Source organism: Erpetoichthys calabaricus, chromosome 16 (genome assembly GCF_900747795.2).
Source record: "Erpetoichthys calabaricus chromosome 16, fErpCal1.3, whole genome shotgun sequence".
Taxonomy (NCBI): Eukaryota; Metazoa; Chordata; class Cladistia; order Polypteriformes; family Polypteridae; genus Erpetoichthys; species Erpetoichthys calabaricus.
Window position 1 is genome coordinate 234,852 of NC_041409.2, and position 25,136 is coordinate 259,987.

The 25,136-nt window shown below is 42.8% G+C and overlaps 2 protein-coding genes across 2 annotated transcripts in view; one reads left to right on the top strand and one right to left on the bottom strand.

Moving 5' to 3' along the window:
• Positions 1-25,136, bottom strand: part of LOC114663811 (carboxy-terminal kinesin 2-like) — a 247,931-nt gene that overhangs the window by 165,235 nt on the left and 57,560 nt on the right. The gene's annotated exons all lie outside the window — the stretch shown is intronic.
• LOC127526000 (N-lysine methyltransferase SMYD2-B-like) lies at positions 1,042-2,408 on the top strand. The gene is made up of 2 exons (XM_051919726.1): positions 1,042-1,253; positions 2,251-2,408. The coding sequence occupies exons 1-2, from the start codon at positions 1,057-1,059 to the stop codon at positions 2,372-2,374; spliced, it is 321 nt and encodes a 106-aa protein (XP_051775686.1). The 5' UTR covers positions 1,042-1,056; the 3' UTR covers positions 2,375-2,408.

A 25,136-nucleotide genomic window follows, 5' to 3' on the forward strand; every position in this document is an offset into this window, starting at 1 on the left:
TTCAAGACTGAAATAAACTTGACGAATCCAAGGATGTTCCGTCTTCACAATTCAGAGTCCCTGCAGTTCAGGAGTGTGCTGGTCAAATGACCAAGACCTGGGCATCTTTATATCTAGAAGACCAGAATGTGTGGAGCTTAGTGGGATCAGACGTGATGTGACTTGGTGTTGGGCAGGACTTTAGCTGCTGGAGGACGAAAACAGAAATGTTGAGGTAGAACTGGTGCAACTCCCCTTATACCCTCTCCAAGAATTTCCCTTGAGAGACTCTCCAGACTTGCACTTGTGACAGTATACCGTGTCTTTTGAAGGACGGTGTTTGTGATGTCCTGTCACCAGTTGCTTATCTTGTGTCTCCTTTAAAGATTTCATTGTGCCCTGTGCAAGGTTCTTGTATGGTCAATTTGTGGTTCTTCATGTGCTGCGACGACTTGCAAAGCCTTTTATATTTTTCATATTCTTTCCGGTGATCAACACGAAGATAAGGAAAAAGATGGGTTGTTGAACTCTCTTTAACCAACATTGACCTTTGACATATTTTGTAAATTGTTGTTCTTGTTTAATGTGACAACCAGGCAACCTCCTTGTGAACAGAGCTGAGCCATCTACAGTTGAAGGTTCAGAATGTGAGGCGTCTCTGTGTCTTCCTCTGATCTTTCGTCACTCATTTACCCAACATGTTTCTAGTTCAAATGCTGCTAACGTGACATTCATATCACAGGCACTACATCCTGGCAGGCCTTGGTGTACCATGAAAGTTACTGACTGGCTTTTGTGAAATGCAAGGAGGCCTTTTGCCAGCATAACAACATCAACATCATCCCAATTGCCAATCGGCCACTCCTAGTCTACCGTATCTTGTGCATTCAAGTGTATTGCGGTTAACGTTTCAAATTCATTTTCATGATCTGCCTTTTATTACACCTGCTGTACAGTTTGAAGTTAATTTTATTGTTTTAAAAGGTATCCTTTTTATTAACATCTCTCTTTGTGTGGTTTCTTTTTGGGGTTAATTTAGTTAAATGTAGTGCCTGATGACATCTTTACCATATTCCTATGCTCCTTTACTCCGATGAACCTCCTAGTGAGCTTCTGGAAATCTGCGAACTCAGCCTGGACAAGATGGGCGCCGTGTTTGAGGACAGCAATGTCTATATGTTGCATATGATGTACCAAGCGATGGGAGTCTGTCTGTACATGCAGGACTGGGAAGGAGCGATGCGATACGGGGAGAAGATCATCAAACGTTACAGGTATGGGAGGTCTATAATCCTCCAGTTCACCCTGAGAATTCACTTTGTGGCTCCTCGACCAGCCACCTTCAGGTTACAAAGACCTTAAATATCGTAGAGAGGCAAATGAGAAGTGTCAGGCACTCTGTGGACAGGACAGCTTCTTAGCAGTAAGTGTCGCTCCTGTATACGTGACATCAGGTTGGCTCCCAGTGTCCCAGGCCTTGGCTCCTCCACACTTTTCCGGAAGGTTGCACTATCCCAAACTGACTGATCACTCAGCACCCGAGGGGCTCTTTGCCCAGTTGAAGAGAACTGGATTAATCCAAGTGCCTTCCATTTAGGTCTGATCTGCTGGTTTGAATTAATTCATTTAGTATTTCTTTCATTTTAAGAATCTTCCATCCATCCATTTTCCAACCCGCTGAATCCGAACACAGGGGTCTGCTGGAGCCAATCCCAGCCAACACAGGGCACAAGGCAGGGAGCCAATCCCGGGCAGGGTGCCAACCCACCGCAGGACACACACAAACACACCCACACACCAAGCACACACTAGGGCCAATTTAGAATCGCCAATCCACCTAACCTGCATGTCTTTGGACTGTGGGAGGAAACCGGAGTGCCCGGAGGAAACCCACGCAGACACGGGGAGAACATGCAAACTCCACGCAGGGAGGACCCGGGAAGTGAACCCAGGTCCCCAGATCTCCCAACTGCGAGGCAGCAGCGCTACCCACTGCGCCACCGTGCCACCTTTTAAGACTTTTGAAGTGTAATGAATTAAATTGTCTCACTGTGACATTATGTGAGGTCCCAGTAGTCTTTTTGACTGTTAACGTTATAGTAAAAAGAGAATGTCATGGTAGTTCTGTGCTAGATGAGCATTGCAGGCTATGCTCCAGAAATAATGCAAATAATAATAGCAATACATTTTATTTATATAGCACCTTTCCCATTCTCAAGGAAGTCTCTTGGATTGACATTAAGATGCCATTTTGCCTTTTTTTGTTTTCAGTAAGCATTACCCAGCATACTCTCTAAATGTGGCCTCGATGTGGCTGAAGTTAGGAAGACTCTATATCGGCCTGGAGAAGAAGTCTCTTGGAGTGAAGGCCTTAAAGAAGGTGAGTAGTTTTTAGTGTGTTCTCATTCCTCACCTGTGGTGGTCTGTGTGGTACAGGGGTTGGAGAAATGTAACCCAACCCAGGCATCTGCTGTTTGGAGGTGGGCACCTGGGGGGCCATAAATTGTCACTAAGACAGCTTTAGGTGTTAGACTCCAAATCTGTATGTCAGGTTGCTTGGTCTGACATGGGTGTCTCAGGCCTGCTTCTACCACCACAGAACTAAAGTGGCTGACCTGGCAGTTGTGATCCTTCATTGTCCAGCTCATCGACTTGGCCACCACAGTTCATTCAAACATGGCAGCAAGAATCGCACTTTGAGCATCGGCATGCTGATACTGGGGTGACAGATTAGTGATGCGTAATGAACAGTGCCAGGCCGACTCCAGCCCCTTTCGGCTTACCACACATGGCTAAAGTACACCGTGGCCTGTGCCAGACCAGGACAGTCCACTACGCAGGCACCCTCTCTTGGCAAATAGAGCAGCCGCGCCCCATGCCCTACTGACAACACGAAGGCCGACTCTCCAGGCCTCCTGAAATCCACGTCCTGTAGGAGGCAGAGAGCCCCCAACTGTGGGGAGGCCCAATTCATGTAAAGCACACCTGACGGCTCGCCGGTACTTTGGCACAATGTAAGCCCGCCATACCTACCCTGCCGCTCTTCACATTGGCTTTAATGAATTGAACTAATTGTCTTATTGGCTGTCACTGCACCCATTCTGTACTCTCAGTGATTGTGATTGGCTGTCACTACGCCTGTCCCATCCTCCTTCTCATCACAGCGTCCTGCGGTGACACTTGATGTGACTGTCATTTCAGTCGGGTTGTCCTTCCTGGCTTTGAATCCTGGAGTCCGTCCTTTGTCTTATTCTGCCTGATTTCATTGAGGTATGGTGGCTCCACTCACGAGGGCCCACAAGAAGCCTGGCAGACGAGAGGAGCCCCCGCAGTCCATTGTGCCCATTTGGCCTGATGTGTCCTCCAGGTACTTTTCAAAATTTGTCATTTCAACTCCATGACTCCATGTGGCTTTTTTACACAAATCTGTTGTGAAGAGGTTCTGCATTTTAAATGCATTTCCCCTTGACTTCCACTAGGTGTCCTCGCACATGTGATTTGCTGTTTAATTTAACAAATTCATCTTTGAGAATCTGAATGACCCCACTTCGGACCCCAATAGTGGACGACTTGGGACAGCTGGATTCTGGGATCAGAATTTTGCTTTCCTCTTCCCATAATTCCATTTCTTCCCTCGGTCTGGCTATGGACCTCCCTTTGTCGCTCATATTTAGATACATTCACCAGGGGGCGCAGTTTTTTGTTTTTAAGTATCGCAACCCAAAGTGCAAAGAAGACCCAACTACACCAAGTAGGCCTCAAGGCCTACACCCGCAAAAAGTTAGGGAATTCCAGAAATCCTGGTGCAAATCAGCACAATGATGAACACCTGATGGCCATCCATCCATCTGCCCATCTTCTGGACCTACTGTGTCCTGCGCAGGGTCATGGGGGGCTGGAGCCTGTCCGGGCAGCGAGGCTGGACAGGGCGACAGACCATCACAGGTGTAATACTGAAGCGTAGCTAATCAGCAGAGAAACTGAAAACTAAACATGAACTGAAAACAATATGCTGAAGTAACAAAACTCAAAATACAAACATTTAAGGACAAAGCATGAGGCTCGAAAACCAGCACACCAAATACCAAATAAAATAACGAACAGGAAGCCAGTAACAATTAAAGCTACAGAAGCCAAAACGAGAACCAGGAGGGAGCCGAACAAGAAACGGCTCAGCGTGGCACTGTGTGGCACTGCGGCAATCAGGGGACCAGAAACAGGAGGCTCTGGTGACAAAATGACAAAGAAGTGAACAAATGGGGACAAAGAAGGGAGTGTGGAAAAAGAGCAAGACAAAGAGAAAACACAAAAGCAGGATCATTGGGCGGGGCCACAAAGCCATCGCCTCCCTCTGCAGTGACATTAAGACATGGACACGGCGTCCTCTGACTGCCCCTTTCACTGCTGTAGGCCAACAGCAGGGCCTTCTGGTGGGCTCCTCGATGCCCAGATGTCCCCTTCAGGTGAGCCTCGAGTGCCACACATCGCGTTCAGTCATTTTACTCCCCTGGGACAGCCCCCTTTCTCATGAAGTAGCCAATCAAATAAGCATCCCCTTGTCAGCTGACCGTGACTACACATTACATCAGTGGCTTTGCCAGGACGTCATCCTGGGGTGGGCAGTTGGACTTGCAGGAAGGAAAACAAAATGCCCAAATCAGGTCAGTGTCTGTTTACCTCGCCCAGCTCCTGCCAGCCGTAGCCATGCCCTCTGGCTCCAGTCAGCTGATCACACCCATCCTCCCTTAAGTGCCGCTGACCTTTGCTGCCCACTGATTTCTAAGCTGTGAGTGGAGCTGCCAGCCTGCTGCCGGTCACTCAGGACTCTCATTGGTCTCTCTTTGTACTGTGACAAATTTGTTGATTACTGGTCACATGTCACATAGTCACCTGTCTTCATTCTTTGTTGGATTTCTGCCATGTGCAGCATGCTGGCATGAAGTATAAATGAAGAATAAAGTGAAGTGAATGTGGAGCCCAGGAGTGACACCCACCATGGAGACTCAGGCCTCATCTGAACATCCAGTCAAGACAAGGACAGACGCATGGAGAGTGGCACCTGATCAAGCAGCCACACTCACCATGTGAGAGCAGTGTGACCACAGCAGAGTGACCAGCCAATGCCACCTTAGATGGCCATCAGTCTCATGGCTTATGTAGGTCACTGTGGCTGACATGCCAAACTACTGGTGCAGGCGGGAGGTGCAGCTGGGCAGACGAGTGCTGCTTTTATTGACTCCATTGTGCCCGGTCCTGGGGTACTTACCAGAACGGGTAAAGCAGTGGAGAGGGCAACAACACCCAGGTAACCTCAAAGCGAGAAGACTTAAACCCTCTGGTGGGCTCTCTCGGGGGCCCAACCTGGCATCCTGCTCAAAATGTCACGTCTCAGGACTTTTGGACAGTTGAGGATTCCTGGTGTGCCCTGCCAGGCCTGCTGCCCACCTGCTTTGCCCTTCTTTCTCGGCTCTTACTTGGGGTTCCTGCACTTTTCTTTTCCAGGTATTAATGGAGCCCCTCAGCACCTCAGCTGTCTGCCCAACGCTGATGTCCCGTCCATCTTCAGGAGTCTGAATTCACGGTGCTCGCTTGGTCTGTGGCCACCTGGGAGTCATGTGGGGGCCTCCTTAATGTCTCAGAGCTGGGACTCCATGATGTGCCAGTCATCTGAAAGTGACGACGTGTAACTGGATTGAGGTGGACGTGGCGGGCAGAGGGCACTTCTACATCAGGGTTTAACCTGTGACCTCACACTCTACCTGTCCCACCACTAGGGGGCACACTGCTTGATTTCTCTCATCCCCTGTATCTCGTCTATGAGTTTTGTGCCCGTATTTTACCAAGCGTCCTACCTACATACTGAAAGGCGCACCGGGATTTGAACTTGTCAGAAGATGAGAAGAAGTCGTGAAGCGTCCTGCAGCCACCCTGAGGTAGACGTTCACGGCTGAGGATGAGTGATGTCACAAACTCTCGAGACTCCGAGCCACAGATGGCAACTTACGATGACACTAAAGCTAAGGCTGCGTCACAAAGTTGAAGATAATGATAATAATAATAAAAAGAACCTAATAAAGTAGGATTAGTTTACTAAACGATGGCTGCTCCGGCCGTAGATAATGGATGGAAGGAAAGAGGGATTGAGATCCACCGCCGCACTTTCAGATGCTGTTACGCCAACGGAAAACGCCTCGTGAAGTCCCAGCTTAACTGCATCTGAGGTCACGTTCACTCCGCCTGCTCGTCCGTCCACCCGTCGGTCAGTCTGCAGTGCAGTGTCTACACTGAATATGGTGGGGATGGTGCGCTGCTGACCTCGACTCAGTACGTTGTGGGTCGGGGGCGGGAGTACTTCGAAGATGTTATCAAGTTTTGCCCCACGAATGTTTCTTATTCCTCCGTGCAAAGTGTTCTTCACGTTGTTATTTGTTTCTATTATATTCTATTAAAACAGTAATACAGTATATCAGCATAAAGCGACCTGCACAAGTGTCAGAAAAGCTAACCAGTGATGGGCGAGGCATGTGTTTGAATATTAAGATTCTTTTTATTGAGCTATGTGTTAATTGTAGATAAGGTTACATCTCAATCAATCAAGTTTTATACAGACTTGGATAACTGAACCGAGAGAGAATATACAGTATAACACCAGAGATGACAAATAAATCATAAGCCCTCGCTCATGATGGTGTAAAGTAGGATAAAATTAGACAGTAAATGTTCATTCGATTAAATACAGGTATATTCCTACCCCCTTTCTATTATAAGACTCATGAGAGGACCGAGCAAAGCCAACAGACAAGAGGTGAGACTTCTGTTGAGACACAAGCATTCGGCAAGCAGAGTGTCTCAGTGGGAGAGTTTGGAAGATGAAATGTTGTTGTCACACAGCGTGTAGCTTGGACATCGTAGCACCAAAGGTTGTGTCCTCCATTGTTATGTTTAAACTTGTACTGAGGCAAGGATGGTAGCTAATTAGCAGCACATTCAATACTCGTACTCGTTCTCGTTCGGATGTTTCGACACTTCCTAATTTATTTGTTGGAGCTTATCTTTTTGAGGAGGACGACTCTTGAGTGGGGATCAGGCTAAAGACTACTCTTATACCCAAAAGAGAAGGAAAACATTGTTAATTTGTTTTTTGTTTTCATATTATTGTTTTAAATTTGATTGGCCATTTAAGTGTTGTTGCTTGTGCTAGTCTTTAGGTCCCAGAATTTGAACTGATAAAGGGAGATAATAGGGTGGTGAAAACGTTCTTTCTTGCAGGGGTCCTAGTCAGAGGCGTGACCACGGGGGGGCCGGGGTGGGCACTACATACCCCGCGAAATGCTCTGTCTGTCCAATGAAAACTCTGGAGAAGAATAACATTTGATTTTCAAAACTGAGTTGCTTTCCGTTTGAATTTGGGGCGTATCTGGCAGTGTCTCCTCCACTAGACAGACACCGTACACACTCCTCAGCCTCCCTGGGCGGACGGGCAGACAGACGGACGGACATACAGACAGAGAGATAGACAGACGGACGGACATATGGACATACAGACGGACGGACGGACGGACTGACTGTACGTACATACACACATACGTACGTACGTACATACACACATACGGACGGAAAGACGGACACACGGACGGACAGACATACAGACAGACGGACGCACGGATGGACGGACAGACAGATAGAGAGACGGACGGATAGACAGATGGACAGACGGACAGACAGACAGACAGACAGACAGACATATGGACGGAAAGACACATGGTCTGTCTGTATGTCCGTCTGTCCGTCCGTCCATCTGTATGTCCGTTCGTCCGTCCGTCCGTCCGTCATCGGACTTGCGTCCACATGTCTTGGACACTCGGGTGAAGGGAAGGGCGGAGCTGTCAACTGATCACCACCTGGTGGTGAGTTGGCTTGGCAAAAAGTCGGGCGTGGGAGAAGTTTGGGGAGGCCATGGAGAACGACTTTCGGATGGCTTTGAGGAGATTCTGATCCACCATCCGGCGTCTCAGGAAGGGGAAGCAGTGCAGTGTCAACACTGTATATGGTGGGGATGGTGCGTTGCTGACCTCGACTTGGGACGTTGTGGGTCGGTGGGGGGAGTACTTTGAAGACCTCTCAATCCCATTAACATGCCTTCTAATGAGGAAGCAGAGCCTGGGGACTCAGAGGTGGGATCCCCCAAATCTGGGACTGAGGTCACTGAGGTGGTCAGAAAACTCCTTGGTGGCAGGGCCCCGGGGGTGGATGAGATACACCCAGAGTTCCTCAAGGCTCTGGATGTTGTAGGGCTGTCTTGGTTGATACGCCTCTGCAACATCGCATGGACATCAGGGACAGTGCCTCTGGATTGGTAAATCGGGGTGGTGGTCCCCCTCTTTAAGAAGGGGGATCGGAGGGTGTGTTCCAACTACAGAGGGATCACACTCCTCAGCCTCCCTGGGCGGACGGACAGACAGACGGACGGATAGACGGATGGACGGACATACAGACAGAGAGATAGACAGACGGACGGACATACAGACAGAGAGATAGACAGACGGACGGACATACAGACAGAGAGATAGACAGACGGACGGACTGACTGTACGTACATACACACATACGGACGGAAAGACGGACACACAGACGGACGGACAGACAGACGGACAAATGGACGGACATACAGACAGACAGACGGACGGACGGATAGACAGACGGACAGACATATAGACGGACGGACATACAGACGGACGGACGGACATATGGACATACAGACGGACATACAGACGGACGGACATATAGACGGACGGACGGACGTCCGCCCACTCGTCCGTCCGCCCATCTGTCTGTCCCTCCATACATCTACAACATCCTCCTCATATCTGGTAACTTATGGCTACTCTGTCAGACAACAGATACCTAAGGTTTGTGTGCAGTCAGGTTGCTTGGTATACAGCTTGGTGCTCAGTGATAGATGGCAGACATGTTGCCAGAAGTGAATAGGACACATGTAGATGCCTGGCCATTCAATCTGCTTTGAGATTAGAATGACAAGATGGTCTCCTTCAGTGTCCATATTAAAATATGCACAAATTGTATATCAAAATTTGGGTTCCGGGGGGTTGCAAAGCTGAAACTTAAAGGAATTGACGGAAGGGCACCACCAGGAGTGGAGCCTGCGGCTTAATTTGACAAAACACGGAAAACCTCACCCGGCCCGGACACGGAGAGGATTGACAGATTTACTTCAGTATTTTCACGGGGCCCTGAGTTATAGTTGAAAGTAACTTGAATTCACAATGGCGCGTTTCAAGAGCTGAAAAACACTTCAAATGATAAGTAGTGTTACGGCTGGTTAATCTAGTAGAATCTGATCTACACAGTAGAATTCTGTTAGAATCCATCAATTCACATGTGATACAAGTGGTTTCCACACATAGAGAGAAGGGTCTGGCTGCAGACCGTGCACTCTCAGCCACATGCACGCTCAGCCACTGACGTCAGATGCACGCTCAGCCACAATAGGAAGTGCAACAGGGGAGTCGTTTCCTGATTGCTAAGTTGGTACGTTTGCTAGTTATAGTCTTACCATTTATGAACGATATGGAATATTCTTAATCATATTAACTTGTGCATATTCACGTTGTTTGCCTGGCCTGTGTTGGTTTATTAACATGTTTACCATTTTAACAGATCAAGTTAACCAAGGTAAATGCTTGCCTGTTATTGTGATTACTAGCAGCATGGCCGTGGTAGCGTAGCGAGAGCGCTGATGTTTAGAGCGTGCTAGTTTAGTGTTCCCGCTGTTATCCCAAGGAGAAAACAATTATGCAACCATCATAACTTGCTAACATCATTTAAATTTAATGTATACAGTATTTACGTGTGAATAAAGAGTAAAATGAAAATAAAACAAATAGAACAATTCTGTGTTGTTAATAATCTTATATATCAGAACTGTAATATGTACTATACTTTACATGTCATGAGTTACCAAACTGTGATTAATAAATGGTGGAGGGAAAAGGACATTGGACACATCAGTAATCAAATGTTTGTATATTTATTTATACATAAGACCCCCCCCCCCCTTCAAAAAAAAAACCCCAACAACAAAATACAAACCAATAAAAAACATTAATTTAGTTAAGGAGGCAGCAGTACATAGTGAACTTCCTGCAATTCACCATTTCATCTAAAAATCTGTGCATGTCTTGCACATGGCTAAACACAAAACAAAATGGAGCCAGAACATCATCTCTATTAACTAGTGAATCTTCGTCTGCATTCATTGCTTCGTACTCCTGCAGAGCCTTCCCAGCATCTTCCTCTGTCATAGTCGGTATCTGGGGACACTGGATCAGACCAATGAATTGGTGTTGGCTGTCACTGCACCACTGACTGGCTGTTTTTGCGTGTGCAAGGACAGATACCTTAGACAGGAATAAAAATTTGGTGTATTTATGTGTTTTATGCAATTATTATTGATATATAAAAAACTGATAAAAAAATTTACTTGTACTTCTGGCGGTATTGATGCATCCTCACATTCATCCTGTGCCTGCAAAACATAACACTTTGTTACAGTTATCTGGCTATGTGGTGGTTTCAGGACAGTACTGCCTCTCTGGGAAAAAAATAACTGGACCACCTTGGATTACGTGCAGACATCCCACATTTTCTGTACTTCCAGATGTCCACTGCATTCTGATATAAGCGTCATGACTCCCTCAGACAACACAGAATATCGCAAATAGGTGGTTTTTATGGGCAAGAGTCTGTATGAGACTGAGGGGGCATTCTGATTGGCCTCTCTTTGTGCTAAGTAAACCTACAGGATTTTTCTGTACATGGGGCAAACACACCTTAGGGTCCAATTTGGATTCATATAATTTGTGGCTACATCTCATAACTTTTATTTATGCTACCGTCCATTACGATCTTTTTTACGATCAAAAGGTGGAATTGGCAGCATTCCTCCAGTTCTCATTTAACATGTTGAATGTTGCCTGTTGTCTTCCTTTGTACATGGACCGGAACAGAAAAACCATGGCCAGTTCGTTGAACTACTGACACTCCATTAGATACATCAACACAAATGCTGGAAAGATGAGACATGAGTGTTACATCCTGGGATATGTCTGTATGTTTTCTTAAGATGTGTGTGTCCAAATTCTTTTTGAGCAAATCTAATGAGCAATGAGGGCACTTTCTTGTATTTCTTGTTTTAGAACTGGTTTCTGGACCCAGCTCATTAGCTTGGGAGGGCTCTTGTACTGGGAGCGGTATGGTATGGGAAGGTTCTTGTGCCGGAACAGGTAGGTTGTGGAAAGATTCTTGTGCTGGAAAAAGTAGGCTGTGGGAAGGCTCAGATGCAGATTTTGAGCATATTTTTAGATGACACTCCATACTGTTTCTTCTAAGTATTGTCTTCATACAAAACGGACAATGGTAGTGACCCTCAGACCTACATGGCAGATGGCAACGACATATTCTCTTATGTGTTAGAAATAAGAACAAGTAAAAGGTAACAAGCACACACTAGGGCCAATTTAGAATCGCCAATCCACCTAACCTGCATGTCTTTGGACTGTGGGAGGAAACCGGAGCGCCCGGAGGAAACCCACGTAGACACGGGGAGAACATGCAAACTCCACGCAGGGAGGGCCCGGGAATCGAACCCAGGTCCCCAGATCTCCCAACTGCGAGGCAGCAGCGCTACCCACTGTGCTACCCACTGCGCCACCGTGCCGCCCCAGGTAACAAGTCAGTAAATAAATTAATCTTGAAACAAAGCATTCAGATGCTAAACAATGGGACTATTGTGGCTATTATGTGGGCTATATCATGGTCTGTGTCCAGTAAATTTACAAGCACCTTAAGTGATTTTTTTCCATGTCTGTACAATGCCTTAAAGTAGACTGAAAACAGACTCTGTTACATGGGGGACTCTTACCAAATTTTTAAAATAATATTTTTCTCATGTCTTGCTAAAGTTTCCAGGTTTTTTGTACTTTAACATGCAAGAGTTCAGTGTATTTTTGCACATTAATTATTCATTCACCCTAGTTATATTGTAATAATCCACCTTGCATTACCTTCAAAAATGATTGCATTTTTTAAATGTCCATCTAAATGCTGTTGGATTCTTGCCAACCTCATAGACTGTAGGGCAGGGCATAGTGAACAATGATACAAAGTGCAACAATTCGTGCACTGCTGTGGCACAATAGCCTCACATCTTATGGAGGGGTGCATCTGTAAAAGCACAAAGAAACGACACATCTTTGTTTTATTAATAAGCTTAATAAACATTTTTACATCACTTTAATTCACACGAATTTAAATACGCTTCTGATATCTTAAGGTCGTAGACATGTGTCTATTTAACGGTAAGATAACGTGAGCTAACTGGCTAGTAGTCACCGTAACTGAAAACAAACTCACTCCAGTCATTAAAGAAAGAAGTTACTTAACGCACTTGACCAAAAATTTACACTGCAATAATGTGTGTATGGCATGAAATAAAATAAAACGTAACTATATAATTCGGTAAAAGAAATAATAAAACGTAACTATATAATTCCGTAAAAGAAAAAATAAAACGTAACTTAACGTTCGCGTTGGCCTCGAAAACTAAGTTGGTGCTTGAGCATCGGCGTAAAGCGTGGGACACAGAAAGTGATTTGCGTGCTGCCTGTCTGTCTTCTGGTATATAGGGGAGACTGGGGACGGTTGCAACAAGGGACGGTTGCAACAAGTCTTATTTCTCCAATTAGAAACATGCTAGAGTGATGATACTCATACTGTACATGCTCAGTTAGGCCCTCTCTCCACCAGAGAGAAACTATACAGTTTCATCATCTGCTGCTGCATTTATTGAAAAATAACTGTTTTAAAGGTATGAAAGTAATTTTTTTTCCAAGTTGTTTTTTTGACTTACTGTCCATAGCTTTTATTTTAATTAATCAAAACATATCTAGTTCAAATCATTGTGGTGTTGACTTTTAAAAAGTATTGTTAGCATGTTTCCCTGACTCTTTGAATAGCTAGCACATGGTGTTCTGTCATGGCTGGCAGGTCAGGGACGGTTGCAACAACTTGTTGCAACCGTCCCCAAGCCAACCAGCCATATTGAAATAGACTACATATCATTACTTTTTAACATTTTTAGTTCAGAATCAGCACATTTTTTTCAGTTTAAGTCCGAAGTATTCTGCTATACAGCTTAACTGTAGTTTATGGATTTAAAAATAGAAATAATCTGTTTATTCCAGTATGCCAAGAGTGAGGAAGAGAGTTACTAACAGAGGGGTTCCCCTCGAAATTTTGGAACAAGCTTCAAACGTAATTAGGAATGAGGGCAGGACAGTCAGGGCAGTCGCCAAGGACTTTTCCATCTGTCATACCACCTTATTTCGATTCCATAAGAAAAGAGAGAAGCTTGCAAGTGAGGGATCAGATAAGTTACCACGTGCAGGGTACTGGACCATCAGAAGAGTCTTCTCAGAAGACCAAGAGAGGAGTCTAAAACAGTATTTACAAAGGGCAGCAGACTTAGATTATGGGTTAGGTCCTAAAGAGGTAAGAGAAATTAACAGAAATGTATAAAGAGAGTAAGAGGGTGAGAGGGTTAGGGTAATATCGGTAAAAAGTGAAAGATAATAAAAACTATTTACATTTTATAACATTTTATTTCAGGTTCGTAGGCTTGCATTTTCAACTCGCCTCTCACTATACGTGCAACTTTCCCTCACAGTGGAATGAGGCCTGTATGGCTGGTGTTGACTGGTTTAATGGTTTTTTAAAACGGCACCCAACTCTCTCAATAAGACGTCCTCGAGCTACAAGCCTTTCGAGGGCAACCAGTTTTAATGAAACAAATGTTTACAATTTTTTTAACAATTTAAGCCAGGTTTTGAACAAACACAAGTTTCAGTCACAAAACATATGGAACATGGATGAAACTGGGATAACAACTGTTCAAACTCCCGACAGGGTTGTGGCAAGACGTGGTGACAGGCAAGTTGGTGCAGCTACCTCAGCAGAAAGAGGCACACTTGTCACACTAGCTTGTACAATCAATGCACTTGGTAACTCCATACCCACGACTGTGAATCTGACTAAAAGAGTTGCATTATTTTGTTCTTGTTGTTTGTAGAAAGGTTCACTGGAAGCCAGTTCCCAAAATTGTTCTGCTAACTGGCAGATTTCTACTGTTAGTCAGTATAGATGTGGGGTACTTTATATGAGGGGTGATTAGCCACTGTTTAGGAATATCTGTGCAACTTTATTTGGGTTGTATTTGATATTCTCAATATTGTACAATAAATGTATGTTTAAATATTGTTAATTAGTAAGAATTATATTATAATTGTTCTAGTAACTGGCAGATTTATCCTGAGAGCCGGTAGAATTGTTGGGGTGACTTTAAATTCACTTTGTATTCAATATTTTTTGACTTGTTTTAAAGCAGATCCATGTTTGGACAATAAATGCATTTTTAAAAAATCCCGTGTGACATAAAAATACAGAATTTTCAATATGAATAAAAATCTACTTTAATATTATTGTATAATTGTAGATTTACACAGTACTATGCAAGTTCAGAGAAAAAGCAAAGGTTAATTATTGAAATTTAATATATGTTTAACATGTTGCAACCGTCCCTTATATGTGTTGCAATTGGGGACGGTTGCAACATCTGACTTCTTCAGTTCAAATTAATATTGTGCAGGATATGTAAAATATAATTAACTACAAGTACTATGGGTAATTAGCAGACAGATGTAAGTTTATAGTATACAAATTTGGCTGGTGTAGTCCAAACAGTCTCTGAGTAAATGAGGGGAATGCAAAAAGTGTTGCAACCGTCCCCAGTCTCCCCTATTGACACTAGTAGGCTATCGTCGCAGAGGTAGCCTATTTTATGAATACAGTATACAATACACTTACAGAGAGACTCTTACAGTGTGTTAATGTGTTAATCTTCTCTGGTTGATTATTCAGACTATTTTTTATAAGAAATTAGCTTTTGAAAGGGATGTGTTACAGCTGAGAGACAACGGCCAGCCAAAGTCTTTAATGTGTAGACTCTACTGTTTTCCTATCGAGTGGACAATACTACACTGAAAGCCGCGAAAAAATATTTATTGCAAGACAATAAGATGTATTTCCAATATTTTGTATTAATTCCAGCACAACAGCTGCAACGTGCTAAAGCTTTATTACAGTGCAGCGATGGGGTAATAAGCATTGGAGTCACAAGGATGTACCATAGACATTTTAACGAGGACCATATTCACATTATGACTAGTAAACAATTCCTTCATGGTCCAAAACTCGACAACTGAATTTTAAAATTAGCACTTGGACTAAAGTCCCCATACTTTTTTTCTACCCTTTTCTCAAAAAAAAAAAAAAAATTTTTTTTTTGTACTAACAACAGATTTTGTGGGTGTGTTGTGGTGTTTATGGGCGTTCCGTGAATGACTAATAGCCCTATATATCTCTATCGCTTTCTGCGGGTCCTTTAAATTCCGCTACGATTCTTCACTAAACAAGACGAGATTAATTCTGGGATCGCGTACAGGTGGGAATGCCCAGGATTATTTTTTTCTTTTTATCATGCATGAGATTTCTCTGGAAGTAAAGTTGCTGTTATGTTTTTAAACATGACTTTGTGTTTATTGATGCAGTGTGATCGGCGGTACAGCCATCTATACTGTGTATAGATCAATGAAAGTGAGTCCTTTCTTCTGACGGCGTTGCGATGTTCCTGTATACGTGTTGCGATTCTTTTTGAAGTTTGTCCTATGTATACCGCTGAGCAAGAAATGCGTGGAATGCTATAAACCAGGGGTAGGCAACGTCGGTCCTGGAGTGCCACAGTATGTGCAGGTTTTTGTTCCAACCCAGTTCCTTAACGAGAACTCAATTATTGCTGATGAAGCACATATTGCTTAAGTGACATTTTAATGCTTCATTTTAGTGGTCTCGCTTGTTAAGGTTCTCCAACCTTAATTGCTTATTTCAATCTTAAACTGCTGCATTCAGTGTTTTAATTGCTCCTTATTAGCAATAAGATGTAAAAGACAAAGCAGCCAGCAGTTCTCCAGCTAGCTTTTTTCCAATTACATCTGTGTGTGTTCATCATGCACGGTTTGATTTAATAAAACACTTAATGGAAAAATAAGACAGACTGAAAATGATCTGCTTTATAGGCTTCAAATCATTTGGATGATATCCTTGGAAAGGAAAAAAATCTATGATATAAAAGCCTTACATTGCACAGACTAACAAGCCATAAAATTAAATAAGGTCTGAGATTGGCAATGATTGGTTTCTAATTAAGCAATTGGGTTGGAATGAAAACCTGCAGCCACTGCGGCTCACCAGGACCGACATTGCCTACCCCTGTTTTACATGCATAGCATTCTTTACGGTAAACACTAGTGGTCAGGGTGGCGTCATTATTTCTTTTGATGTGGATGTCCAGGAAGCTGATGTGTTGGATTGGATTGCAGGGAATATTGTGTTGATGTGATTGTAGAACTCATTCAGCTTGTCATTTTTTTAGTATGACGAATGTGTTGTCTACATAACGTATCCAGATTTTGGGTGCGAACTGGGATAGAGCCATGTTTTCAAATCGCTGCATTACCAGTTCCGCTAGAAGTCCTGATAACGGCGATCCCATTGGCATGCCTTCTTTCTGAGTGTAGTATTTACCGTTGAAATGAATAGTATATATATTATATATATTATAGTAGAGTTGGTGTAATGGTATTGAATCCTCCTATAGTCTTCTGCTTCTCTTTAGCAAGATTTTTGACTTGGTTATGAGTTCCTCTTTTAAAAGTATTCACTTTATTTTGGAACTTTAGTGAGAGAAGGTGCAAATCTTCCCAGATAAATAAATAAAAACACCTGAATGTATTTTAACCCCGCAGTTACAAAAGAAATTTGTTTTTATGTTTTTTTTTTTTCATTCATTTTCACCAACATATTGAATATTTTTTGTTTTTGGTTTGACTTTATGTAATGTTAAATTTGTTGATCATTGAGAGGAAATTAGTTAGTTTTTCTTTATGTGTACGTTGTGTGTATGTGTCAAGACTGGATGATTGCCAATGCACAGAGTGTTGTGTGCTTGTATGCAAATAATACTGTTTATTTCTAATGTTGACTAATTTTGTAGATTTCAGAAAATAACTTGCTTAGAAATCACAAAGTTATTATATGCATGTCATGCTTTCATAATGACATTTACTTAATTATGTTTAGCCATTCAGTAATTTTTTTTTTTGTTCATTTGTTTCATTTCAGCTTGTATCTGCCAAGGTTAAAACTACAAAGTTGGAAAATAGTCTAACACAGGAGAAGAACATCAACTCGGGCAGGCAAAGGTTGATATCTGAAATCCAAAAAGAAATGGCTGAAATGAAAAACGAATATGAAAAAAAGGTGAGTGTGTTTTTAGAGAGAAAATAGTTCATATTTTCATATTTTTTCTTTTAATTAGATCAGATTAGAGAGAGATTAGAAAAGAACATTAGTTTCACTGTCGGAATTATTTGTAATACTTATATTTTATTACTTCCCATGGGCTCACCACCTATGGGAGGGGCCAAGGAGGTCGGGTGCAGTGTGAGTTGGGTGGTGGCCGAAGGTGGGGACCTTGGCGGTCCGATCTTCGGCTACAGAAGCTGGCTCTTGGGACGTGGAATGTCACCTCTCTGAAGGGGAAGGAGCCTGAGCTAGTGCGCGAGGTCGAGAGGTTCCGGCTAGATATAGTCGGACTCACCTCGACACACAGCTTGGACTCTGCAACCAATCTCCTTCAGAGGGGCTGGACTCTCTACCACTCTGGAGTTGCCCCCGGTGAGAGGCGCCAAGCGGGTGTGGGTATACTTATTGCTCCCCCGACTTGGAGCCTGTTCATTGGGGTTTACCCCGGTGGATGAGAGGATAGCCTCCCTCTGCCTTCGGGTGGGGGGACGGGTCCTAACTGTTTGTGCGTATGCTAGAGGGCATACCTTCTGGGGACTCCCTCATACTGCATGAGTGGGCAATGACAGTGAGACCTGGAAGGGCGTGATTGGGATGAATGGCCCCCCCAATCTGAACCCGACTGGTGTTTTGTTATTGGACTTCTGTGCTTGTCACGGATGGTTCATAACGAACACCATGTTCAAGCATATAGGTGTTCATATGAGCACTTGGCACCAGGACACCTTAGGTCTCCGTTCGATGATAGACTTTGTGGTCGTGTCATCGTACTTGCGGCCACATGTCTTGGACACTCGGGTGAAGAGAGGTGCAGAGCTGTCAACTGATCACCACCTGGTGGTGAGTTGGCTTCGATGGTGGGGGAGGATGCCGGTTAGGCCTGAGTAGTAAAGGAGCGTCACTTTTATACATCATACCTTTTTGACAGGTGTTTGTCCCGCCCCCCTTGGCATTTCCGGTACCCACCGTCTGCCACCTGGGTTAATTTGGGTGTTTCCCTGCGCGCTGATCTCTGCCTGTTGTCGGGTGCGCTGTTTGACCGGCATCAGCCCTTTTGTCAGTCGTGCGTATGGAAAATGGTCGGCGGCTCTTAGCCTTGATCCTAAAAACTGGGTCTGTTCATCTTTGTGATCTGAACCGGTCCTTCGGGGCCCCTGTAAGGCGTCAAAAGGTAAGTCAGTGATTTTGGGGCGGAGCAGGCATCCTGCTTGTGGCTGCGCACAGCGCCGGGGTGTGTACAGAGAGTACAGAGAGCTTGAGTGAGCCTGCTCTTATCTACTTACAGCACCCGGGTGTGTACAGAGAGTACAGAGAGCTTGAGTGACAGACCCCCATGCAAGAGGATGGAAAGGAAAACTTTAGAGAGGCTCTATTACACACCCAAGGAGCCTGGCAGTGCATCCCAAACACGTCCAGAGCATACCGTTACCTTGACAGCCATGTAAAACCATGCCCTTTATAAAGCAAGGCATATCGTAGATACCAAAATGATTTAATGCAGTGCATCCCAAACAGCCATGTAAAACCATGCCCTTTATAAAGCAAGGCGTAAAGTAGATACCAAAGTGATTTAAAGCAGTGCAACCCAAACAGCCATGTAAAACCATGCCCTTTATAAAGCAAGGCGTATAGTAGATACCAAAGTGATTTAAAACAACAAGTTTTATTGAATGAATCAAAAAGATACCAAAAAAGTGGTTTAAACAATTTTTATTGAAGCAAAATTCCAAACATAGCACAATAACATGTTGTCTTCACTTTCCGGGGTTACACACTGTTATACATTAATTGCTTAAAAGTATGAATAAAAGCAGGTTATACATTTGTAAAATAGTCACACAAGCTTGTTTGAATACAGATTAGCAATTCAATTTAAAAAGAAGCAAAAATACAAGAATTGTATACACTGTTGAAAACACAAATCAAATTGCAAACCAGGTCCCAACCCATCAGTGAGCCGGTAATACATCTAAGTAAAATGTTTAAGCCAACACATGTTTAATATATTTGTATTTCACTAAATTATGTAAGCCTATTTGCTCTGTATGGAACAGAGCCGACCACATAAAGCTGGTCTTCACAGGCTGAATTAGTTGTGCGTAAGCATCAATGGGTATCTCGCCCTTCTCAAACTCTGCTATAATATCATCCACATCATTCTTGATAGCTTTACGAAAACAAGGCAAGTTATACATTTTTAGCAAAGCACGCACACAGGACACAAGTCTATCCTTTCTAGCCCTTTCGAGCATAAATAAGCTCTGTTTATATGCTATAAATGGTTCAGTGAACCAGATATTACAAATGTGTCCATCTGGTATGCATTTGTTCTCTTGACATTCATCACATTTTTCCCCTAAATGTTCAACAGAGCTAAAAACATAAGCCCAGATGACTGAGCGACCGATTATGGTCATAATGAATCTTTTTCTAGCAGATATAATATAAGGAGAATATGTTCTATAGGTATTACGTGTCACGATGGGTTGGGACCAGGTTTTCCTTGTTCTAGCTGCCGAGTCTTGGATCCTCTGACAACAAAACAAAACAAAATACAACAGTTAGTCAACAGAAAATATAACACATACAGGTCTTGTTTAGCATGGATAAGGCCTTTTGATTAGATTTCTGTAAATCGATGTTGGTTTTAAAAAATAACTGTAATGGTGATTAGAGACAAGTTGAAAAGCAGCTGCCCGAATCTTGGGTTTTGTTGCATGATGCATCTTTTGTATAAGCTGAAAACGGTTTACTACGGCAACAAACTGTTTCAGACAGTTAAGAATATAAATTTTAGTCGGTTGCACAATTCTTAATCCACACAGGGGTTTAACCATAGAAAACACCATTTGAATTAATCTTTTAATACTGATCTGTTGACAGATGCTGGAAACACAAGGGTACATTTCCTCAGAATCAGATTCTAGTAAAAGGCAAGTGTGACCATCCTGAGATTCGTCACCCAAACGGCATGCTAAACAAGACCCCATTAATACACCTCTTACACAGGTGCTAACCGCGGAAGCTACAACAGCGTTCACACAATGTTTCATTAAAATCAATCCGGCTCTGTGACTGCGATGGCTGTCAGGTGTTTGGGAAATTACACACAGGTCTTGAGACTTCAGACTTGATGTTGAACAATCTTTTAAAACGTGTTTAAAGACCTCACCGGCCATCTTAAAGTCACTCTAGGGAAAAAGAAAAGTTATATTCCCACACGAAAAATGCATATACCTAACGGGCTATCAGTAAAACATAACAGAATTCTGGACAATATATCAGAAGCCATCTGGATAGCCTTCTCAACACAATCGTCCTCAGTGTTGGAACAGATATGGGCTATGCGGCTTAAAAGACACAAAAATGTATCACGTGTCATTACAGGAACGGTATTCCCTATCGATCTATAGATACATCTAGTCACACGTGAAATAGCCGGTATGCTTTTTACATCGGCCCTTCTATCTGAAAAAAGGAAACACTCCACCAAGCCAGGCATTCTTTCAGTAAGCCTTTCAATGTCACGCATTAATTCTTTAACATCAGGGTTTAAATCATCTTTCTTTTTAGCGATAAGACCTTTCAATGTTGCAGAAATTACTTCTTTTGCATAATACTTGGGCTCCGCACATGCAATCTGTCAAGTTAAAATAAAATAAAATGAGAACCTATTATTGTACCGCCCTGTAGATAGGGTTAACGGAAAATTTCTTAAACCCAGACTCCAGACTCACCATGTCCAAGGTCTTGTCGTCTAGGACAGGTGCATCAGTCTTTTTCACGCCAGATGTCGTCGGGCCTCCAGCAGATGCTTCAGTCTTTTTCACGGACTGGCGAGTTTCTCTTTTGGGCTGCTCCTTTAAAAAGAAAAAAGCAATACAACTGTGAGCCAAGAAAAGCAACACAACTGTGAGCCAAGAAAAGCAATACAACTGTAAGCCAAGAAAAAACAATTAATTCAAAATTACCCGTTTAGATTTCTCTGGTTCACCATCTATAGGCTGGTATTCTTCTACAAGGATGAGCTTGGTCTCTGCTTTAACGGTCGCTTTTGTTGCTTCAGAATCCATGTCTTGCTTCTTAAGAGACAACAGGTGATGTTGTGTCGCTGAGATGGATAGATAGATACTTTATTAACCCCCAGACAGATAGATAGTTTATTAATCCCCCAGACCGACCGATATACTTTATTAATCCCAAAACCGATATACTTTATTAAGCCCCAGACAGATAGATATACTTTATTAAGCCCCAGACAGATAGATATACTTTATTAAGCCCCAGACAGACAGATACTTTATTAATCCCCAGACAGATAGATATACTTTATTAAGCCCCAGACAGACAGATACTTTATTAAGCCCCAGACAGACCGATATACTTTATTAATCCCCAGACAGATAGATATACTTTATTAATCCCCAGACAGATAGATATACTTTATTAAGCCCCAGACAGACAGATACTTTATTAAGCCCCAGACAGACAGATACTTTATTAAGCCCCAGACAGACCGATATACTTTATTAATCCCCAGACAGACAGATATACTTTATTAATCCCAAAACAGATATACTTTATTAATCCCCAGACAGACAGATATACTTTATTAATCCCCAGACAGATAGATACTTTATTAATACATAGCAAGAACGCTTGACTGGCCAAGCAACACAGGTAAACGGCTTGCAGCAAGCGGCGATGCCGCGACGGACCGTCGAGAACGCTCGACTGGGCCCCAGCAACAAGGGTAAACGGCCTGCAGCATGCGGCGATGCCGCGACGGACCATCGAGAACGCTCGACTGGCTCCAGCAACACGGGTAAACGGCCTGCAGCAAGCGGCAATGCCGCGACGGACCATCGAGAACGCTCGACTGGCCGCAGCGACACAGGGACACTGGTAAGCGGTCGGTTAAAACCATGCAAAGCGGCGGTCTCAGCCAGCCAGCAATCGCTCGGTCAGAAGAATGGTTTAGCTGTAAACAAGTGTTAGTGCCTCCATTCTGACCTTAATAGCGGTGGGCGATGCCAACCTGCTAAGTATCAGTCATAACGGAGTGGACACCTTAGCTCATCACAACATACCCAATTCTTGTTATTGAGGAGGCCTGAGGTTTTCGATGCAAAAATCGTTCTTTAAATATGCTTTTGGGCGAAGCTTTTTACAACGCTCGGCCAATCAAAGCCTTTAAAGATAAGATTTTTTTAAGATAACCCGCCAGCATATTTTTAACCAATCAATAAACACAAGCCTCATGTTAAGCTAGCCAATGGCATTACACCGGTCTGGTTCGGGCATGCGCTGACTGCAACGAGCCCGTCCCATGTTCATGCCAGCCAATCAGGATACAGACCTGTTGGCGGGAGTGTAAAATGTGTATGGATTGAAGGCAACATGGCGTTGCTGTCAAAAAAGTACGAACGACTCTGTCTATGGAAAATGTATTAGCATATGGATTAAACAGCAACAGACAAAAATATTGTAACACATACAATAATGCTTCGGTTATTCGGGAGGTTGTTTTTCTAAACCAGGAGATTTCACGGCGCATCCGAGCAGAAGTGCAAAGTAAGACATGTCCTTTTAAATTGTGTATATTATCATGATTGTGCATTACGTTGTGATATGCTATTATAGAGCCATAATTTAAAGGTAAAATGAAATGCTCTTGTTGTCATTTTTAATACGTGCCATTTAATTTATGATAGGCCTATAAGTTGGTAAGACAGGCCAGGGCAGGCAGTCTTGTATGATAAATAATAAAAAAAAAAACCGATAAAGCGTTAATATTTATGTATATATAAGTCATGATGGTGTGTACACGTTTCATTAGTCTTTTTAACCCATGGTATGATGAACTTGTGCCTTAAAATAAGAAAAAAAAGAACCGGCGCATTTTGGTACGTATGTTGACCTTGTAGCGCTGCACGCAGAGCTGTCATTTTCTAAGCCATCAGATCAGGGTTCGCATCCGAGCCGAAGAGCAAAATTGGGACATGTACTTTTAAATTCTGTATATTATTATGATATGATATGTCATAAATGAAATGGTAAAATGGAATTCTAGGTTTCTTTACAAAATTAACATCTGTTGCCGATCGTTGAGATAAGTCGTGTGTACTTGACCCCGCGGGCCTTCTTGGAACATTCTAGAGGCACCCATAGAATAAAATTTGATAAAAAAATTCATTGGAATATACGTTTCACCGGCTGTCTATAAGTGATAACGTTGGAACATTCTAGAGGTACCCTGATACATGACATAAAATGATAAAATTCCATGGAATATTTTTATTTACGTTTTCACCGTGTGTTTATAAACGATAATATTTGATTAATGTTAGATGGTTATCAGCCTAATATATAACTGACTTGAGCATTCTGCATTCCTGGAACATTATGGCTCGCTTCTTAGATTCGGTTGAATTTGATGCTCAGCTTTCCGATCGACATAGAATTAGTACCGAATCGTCCGGTAAGATTTGTATAATATATATACACGTATAATTAGTGAAAAAAAAAAAAAAAACCTATTGGTTTACACCTTAAAGGTTATAAGGATATTTGTATGTACACTGTTAATAATAAAAATACATCCACCACCTTATTATTATTTTTAACAATATTTCAGCACGTGAGAAATTGCTTGAATCTCGATTAACGACAGTCTCACCGAGAAAAGCCACCACAAAACCGCCAAGACGAGTTGCAACCACCTTATTAGGAAGTGTGACGGCACCTCGGCAACCTACAGGTATGAAAATAAGAAAAAATAAAATTTTGTTGTTAATATCAAAATCTAGAGTGTGTATGTATTTGGCGTTCACATCACAGACAATAAGGACACCTGTGATCTTCAGGGGTCAGCCTGTATGTGTTTGTGCTTTATTTATTTATATTTTCTTTATTTATTTATATTTTCTGCATGGAATAGACTCTATATAAATAGAATGTATTATTATTATTATTATTATTATTATTATTATTATTATTATTATTATTATAGCGCTCAATGTACCCTAGCGTTAGGCAAGAGCAACACACGGATAGTGGTCCAGGCTTGCATAACCCAGTGTGCAAGCCATTGATAAGAACTTTGCTGACCAACGCCCTGACGTAGACTGCTAACCTTGCTTAGCCCTGTGTGCACCCGACTGATAAGAACTTTGCCGTCCAAAGGCCTCAGAAAATGAGCAAAACTGTATAGATGAAAAGATTGGGTGTGTGTCGCTATTTCGCGGGGCCCTTTTAATTCGGCGAGCTTAATGAATTGTTGTACGTATCCATATTTATATTATATAGCTATTAAGATTGTGGTTGATTTAATTTTTTTTCAGATTTTGGGCAATCCGTTGGTAGCATTTCCAAAGGAAAGAAAACAGAGAAAGCAACAACCAAGTCTGGAAAAACCATTCATTCAGATGATAAAGTTGATAGCCGTGTGCATCATTTAATCGAGAAATGGCTGATGTGTGCTATTAGAATTATTAATTCATTTAGCAATAGACGTAAAGGTATATAGTTTTTATCAGCCTTTATCGAGGAGATATTATGTCCTCAGAGTAATATTTTAAAGAAATATCTTCTGACCTGTATCTCAGGCATTTTTGATTCTGAGCACATACCGGTAGTTGAACTTCAGACAGCTTACCAAA

Coding starts and splice junctions, on each gene's coding strand:
- LOC127526000 (XM_051919726.1), top strand. CDS start 1,057: ATGCTCCTTTACTCCGATGAACCTCCTAGTGAGCTTCTGGAAATCTGC. Junction 1,254..2,250: donor AAGATCATCAAACGTTACAG/GTATGGGAGGTC, acceptor TTTTGTTTTCAG/TAAGCATTACCCAGCATACT.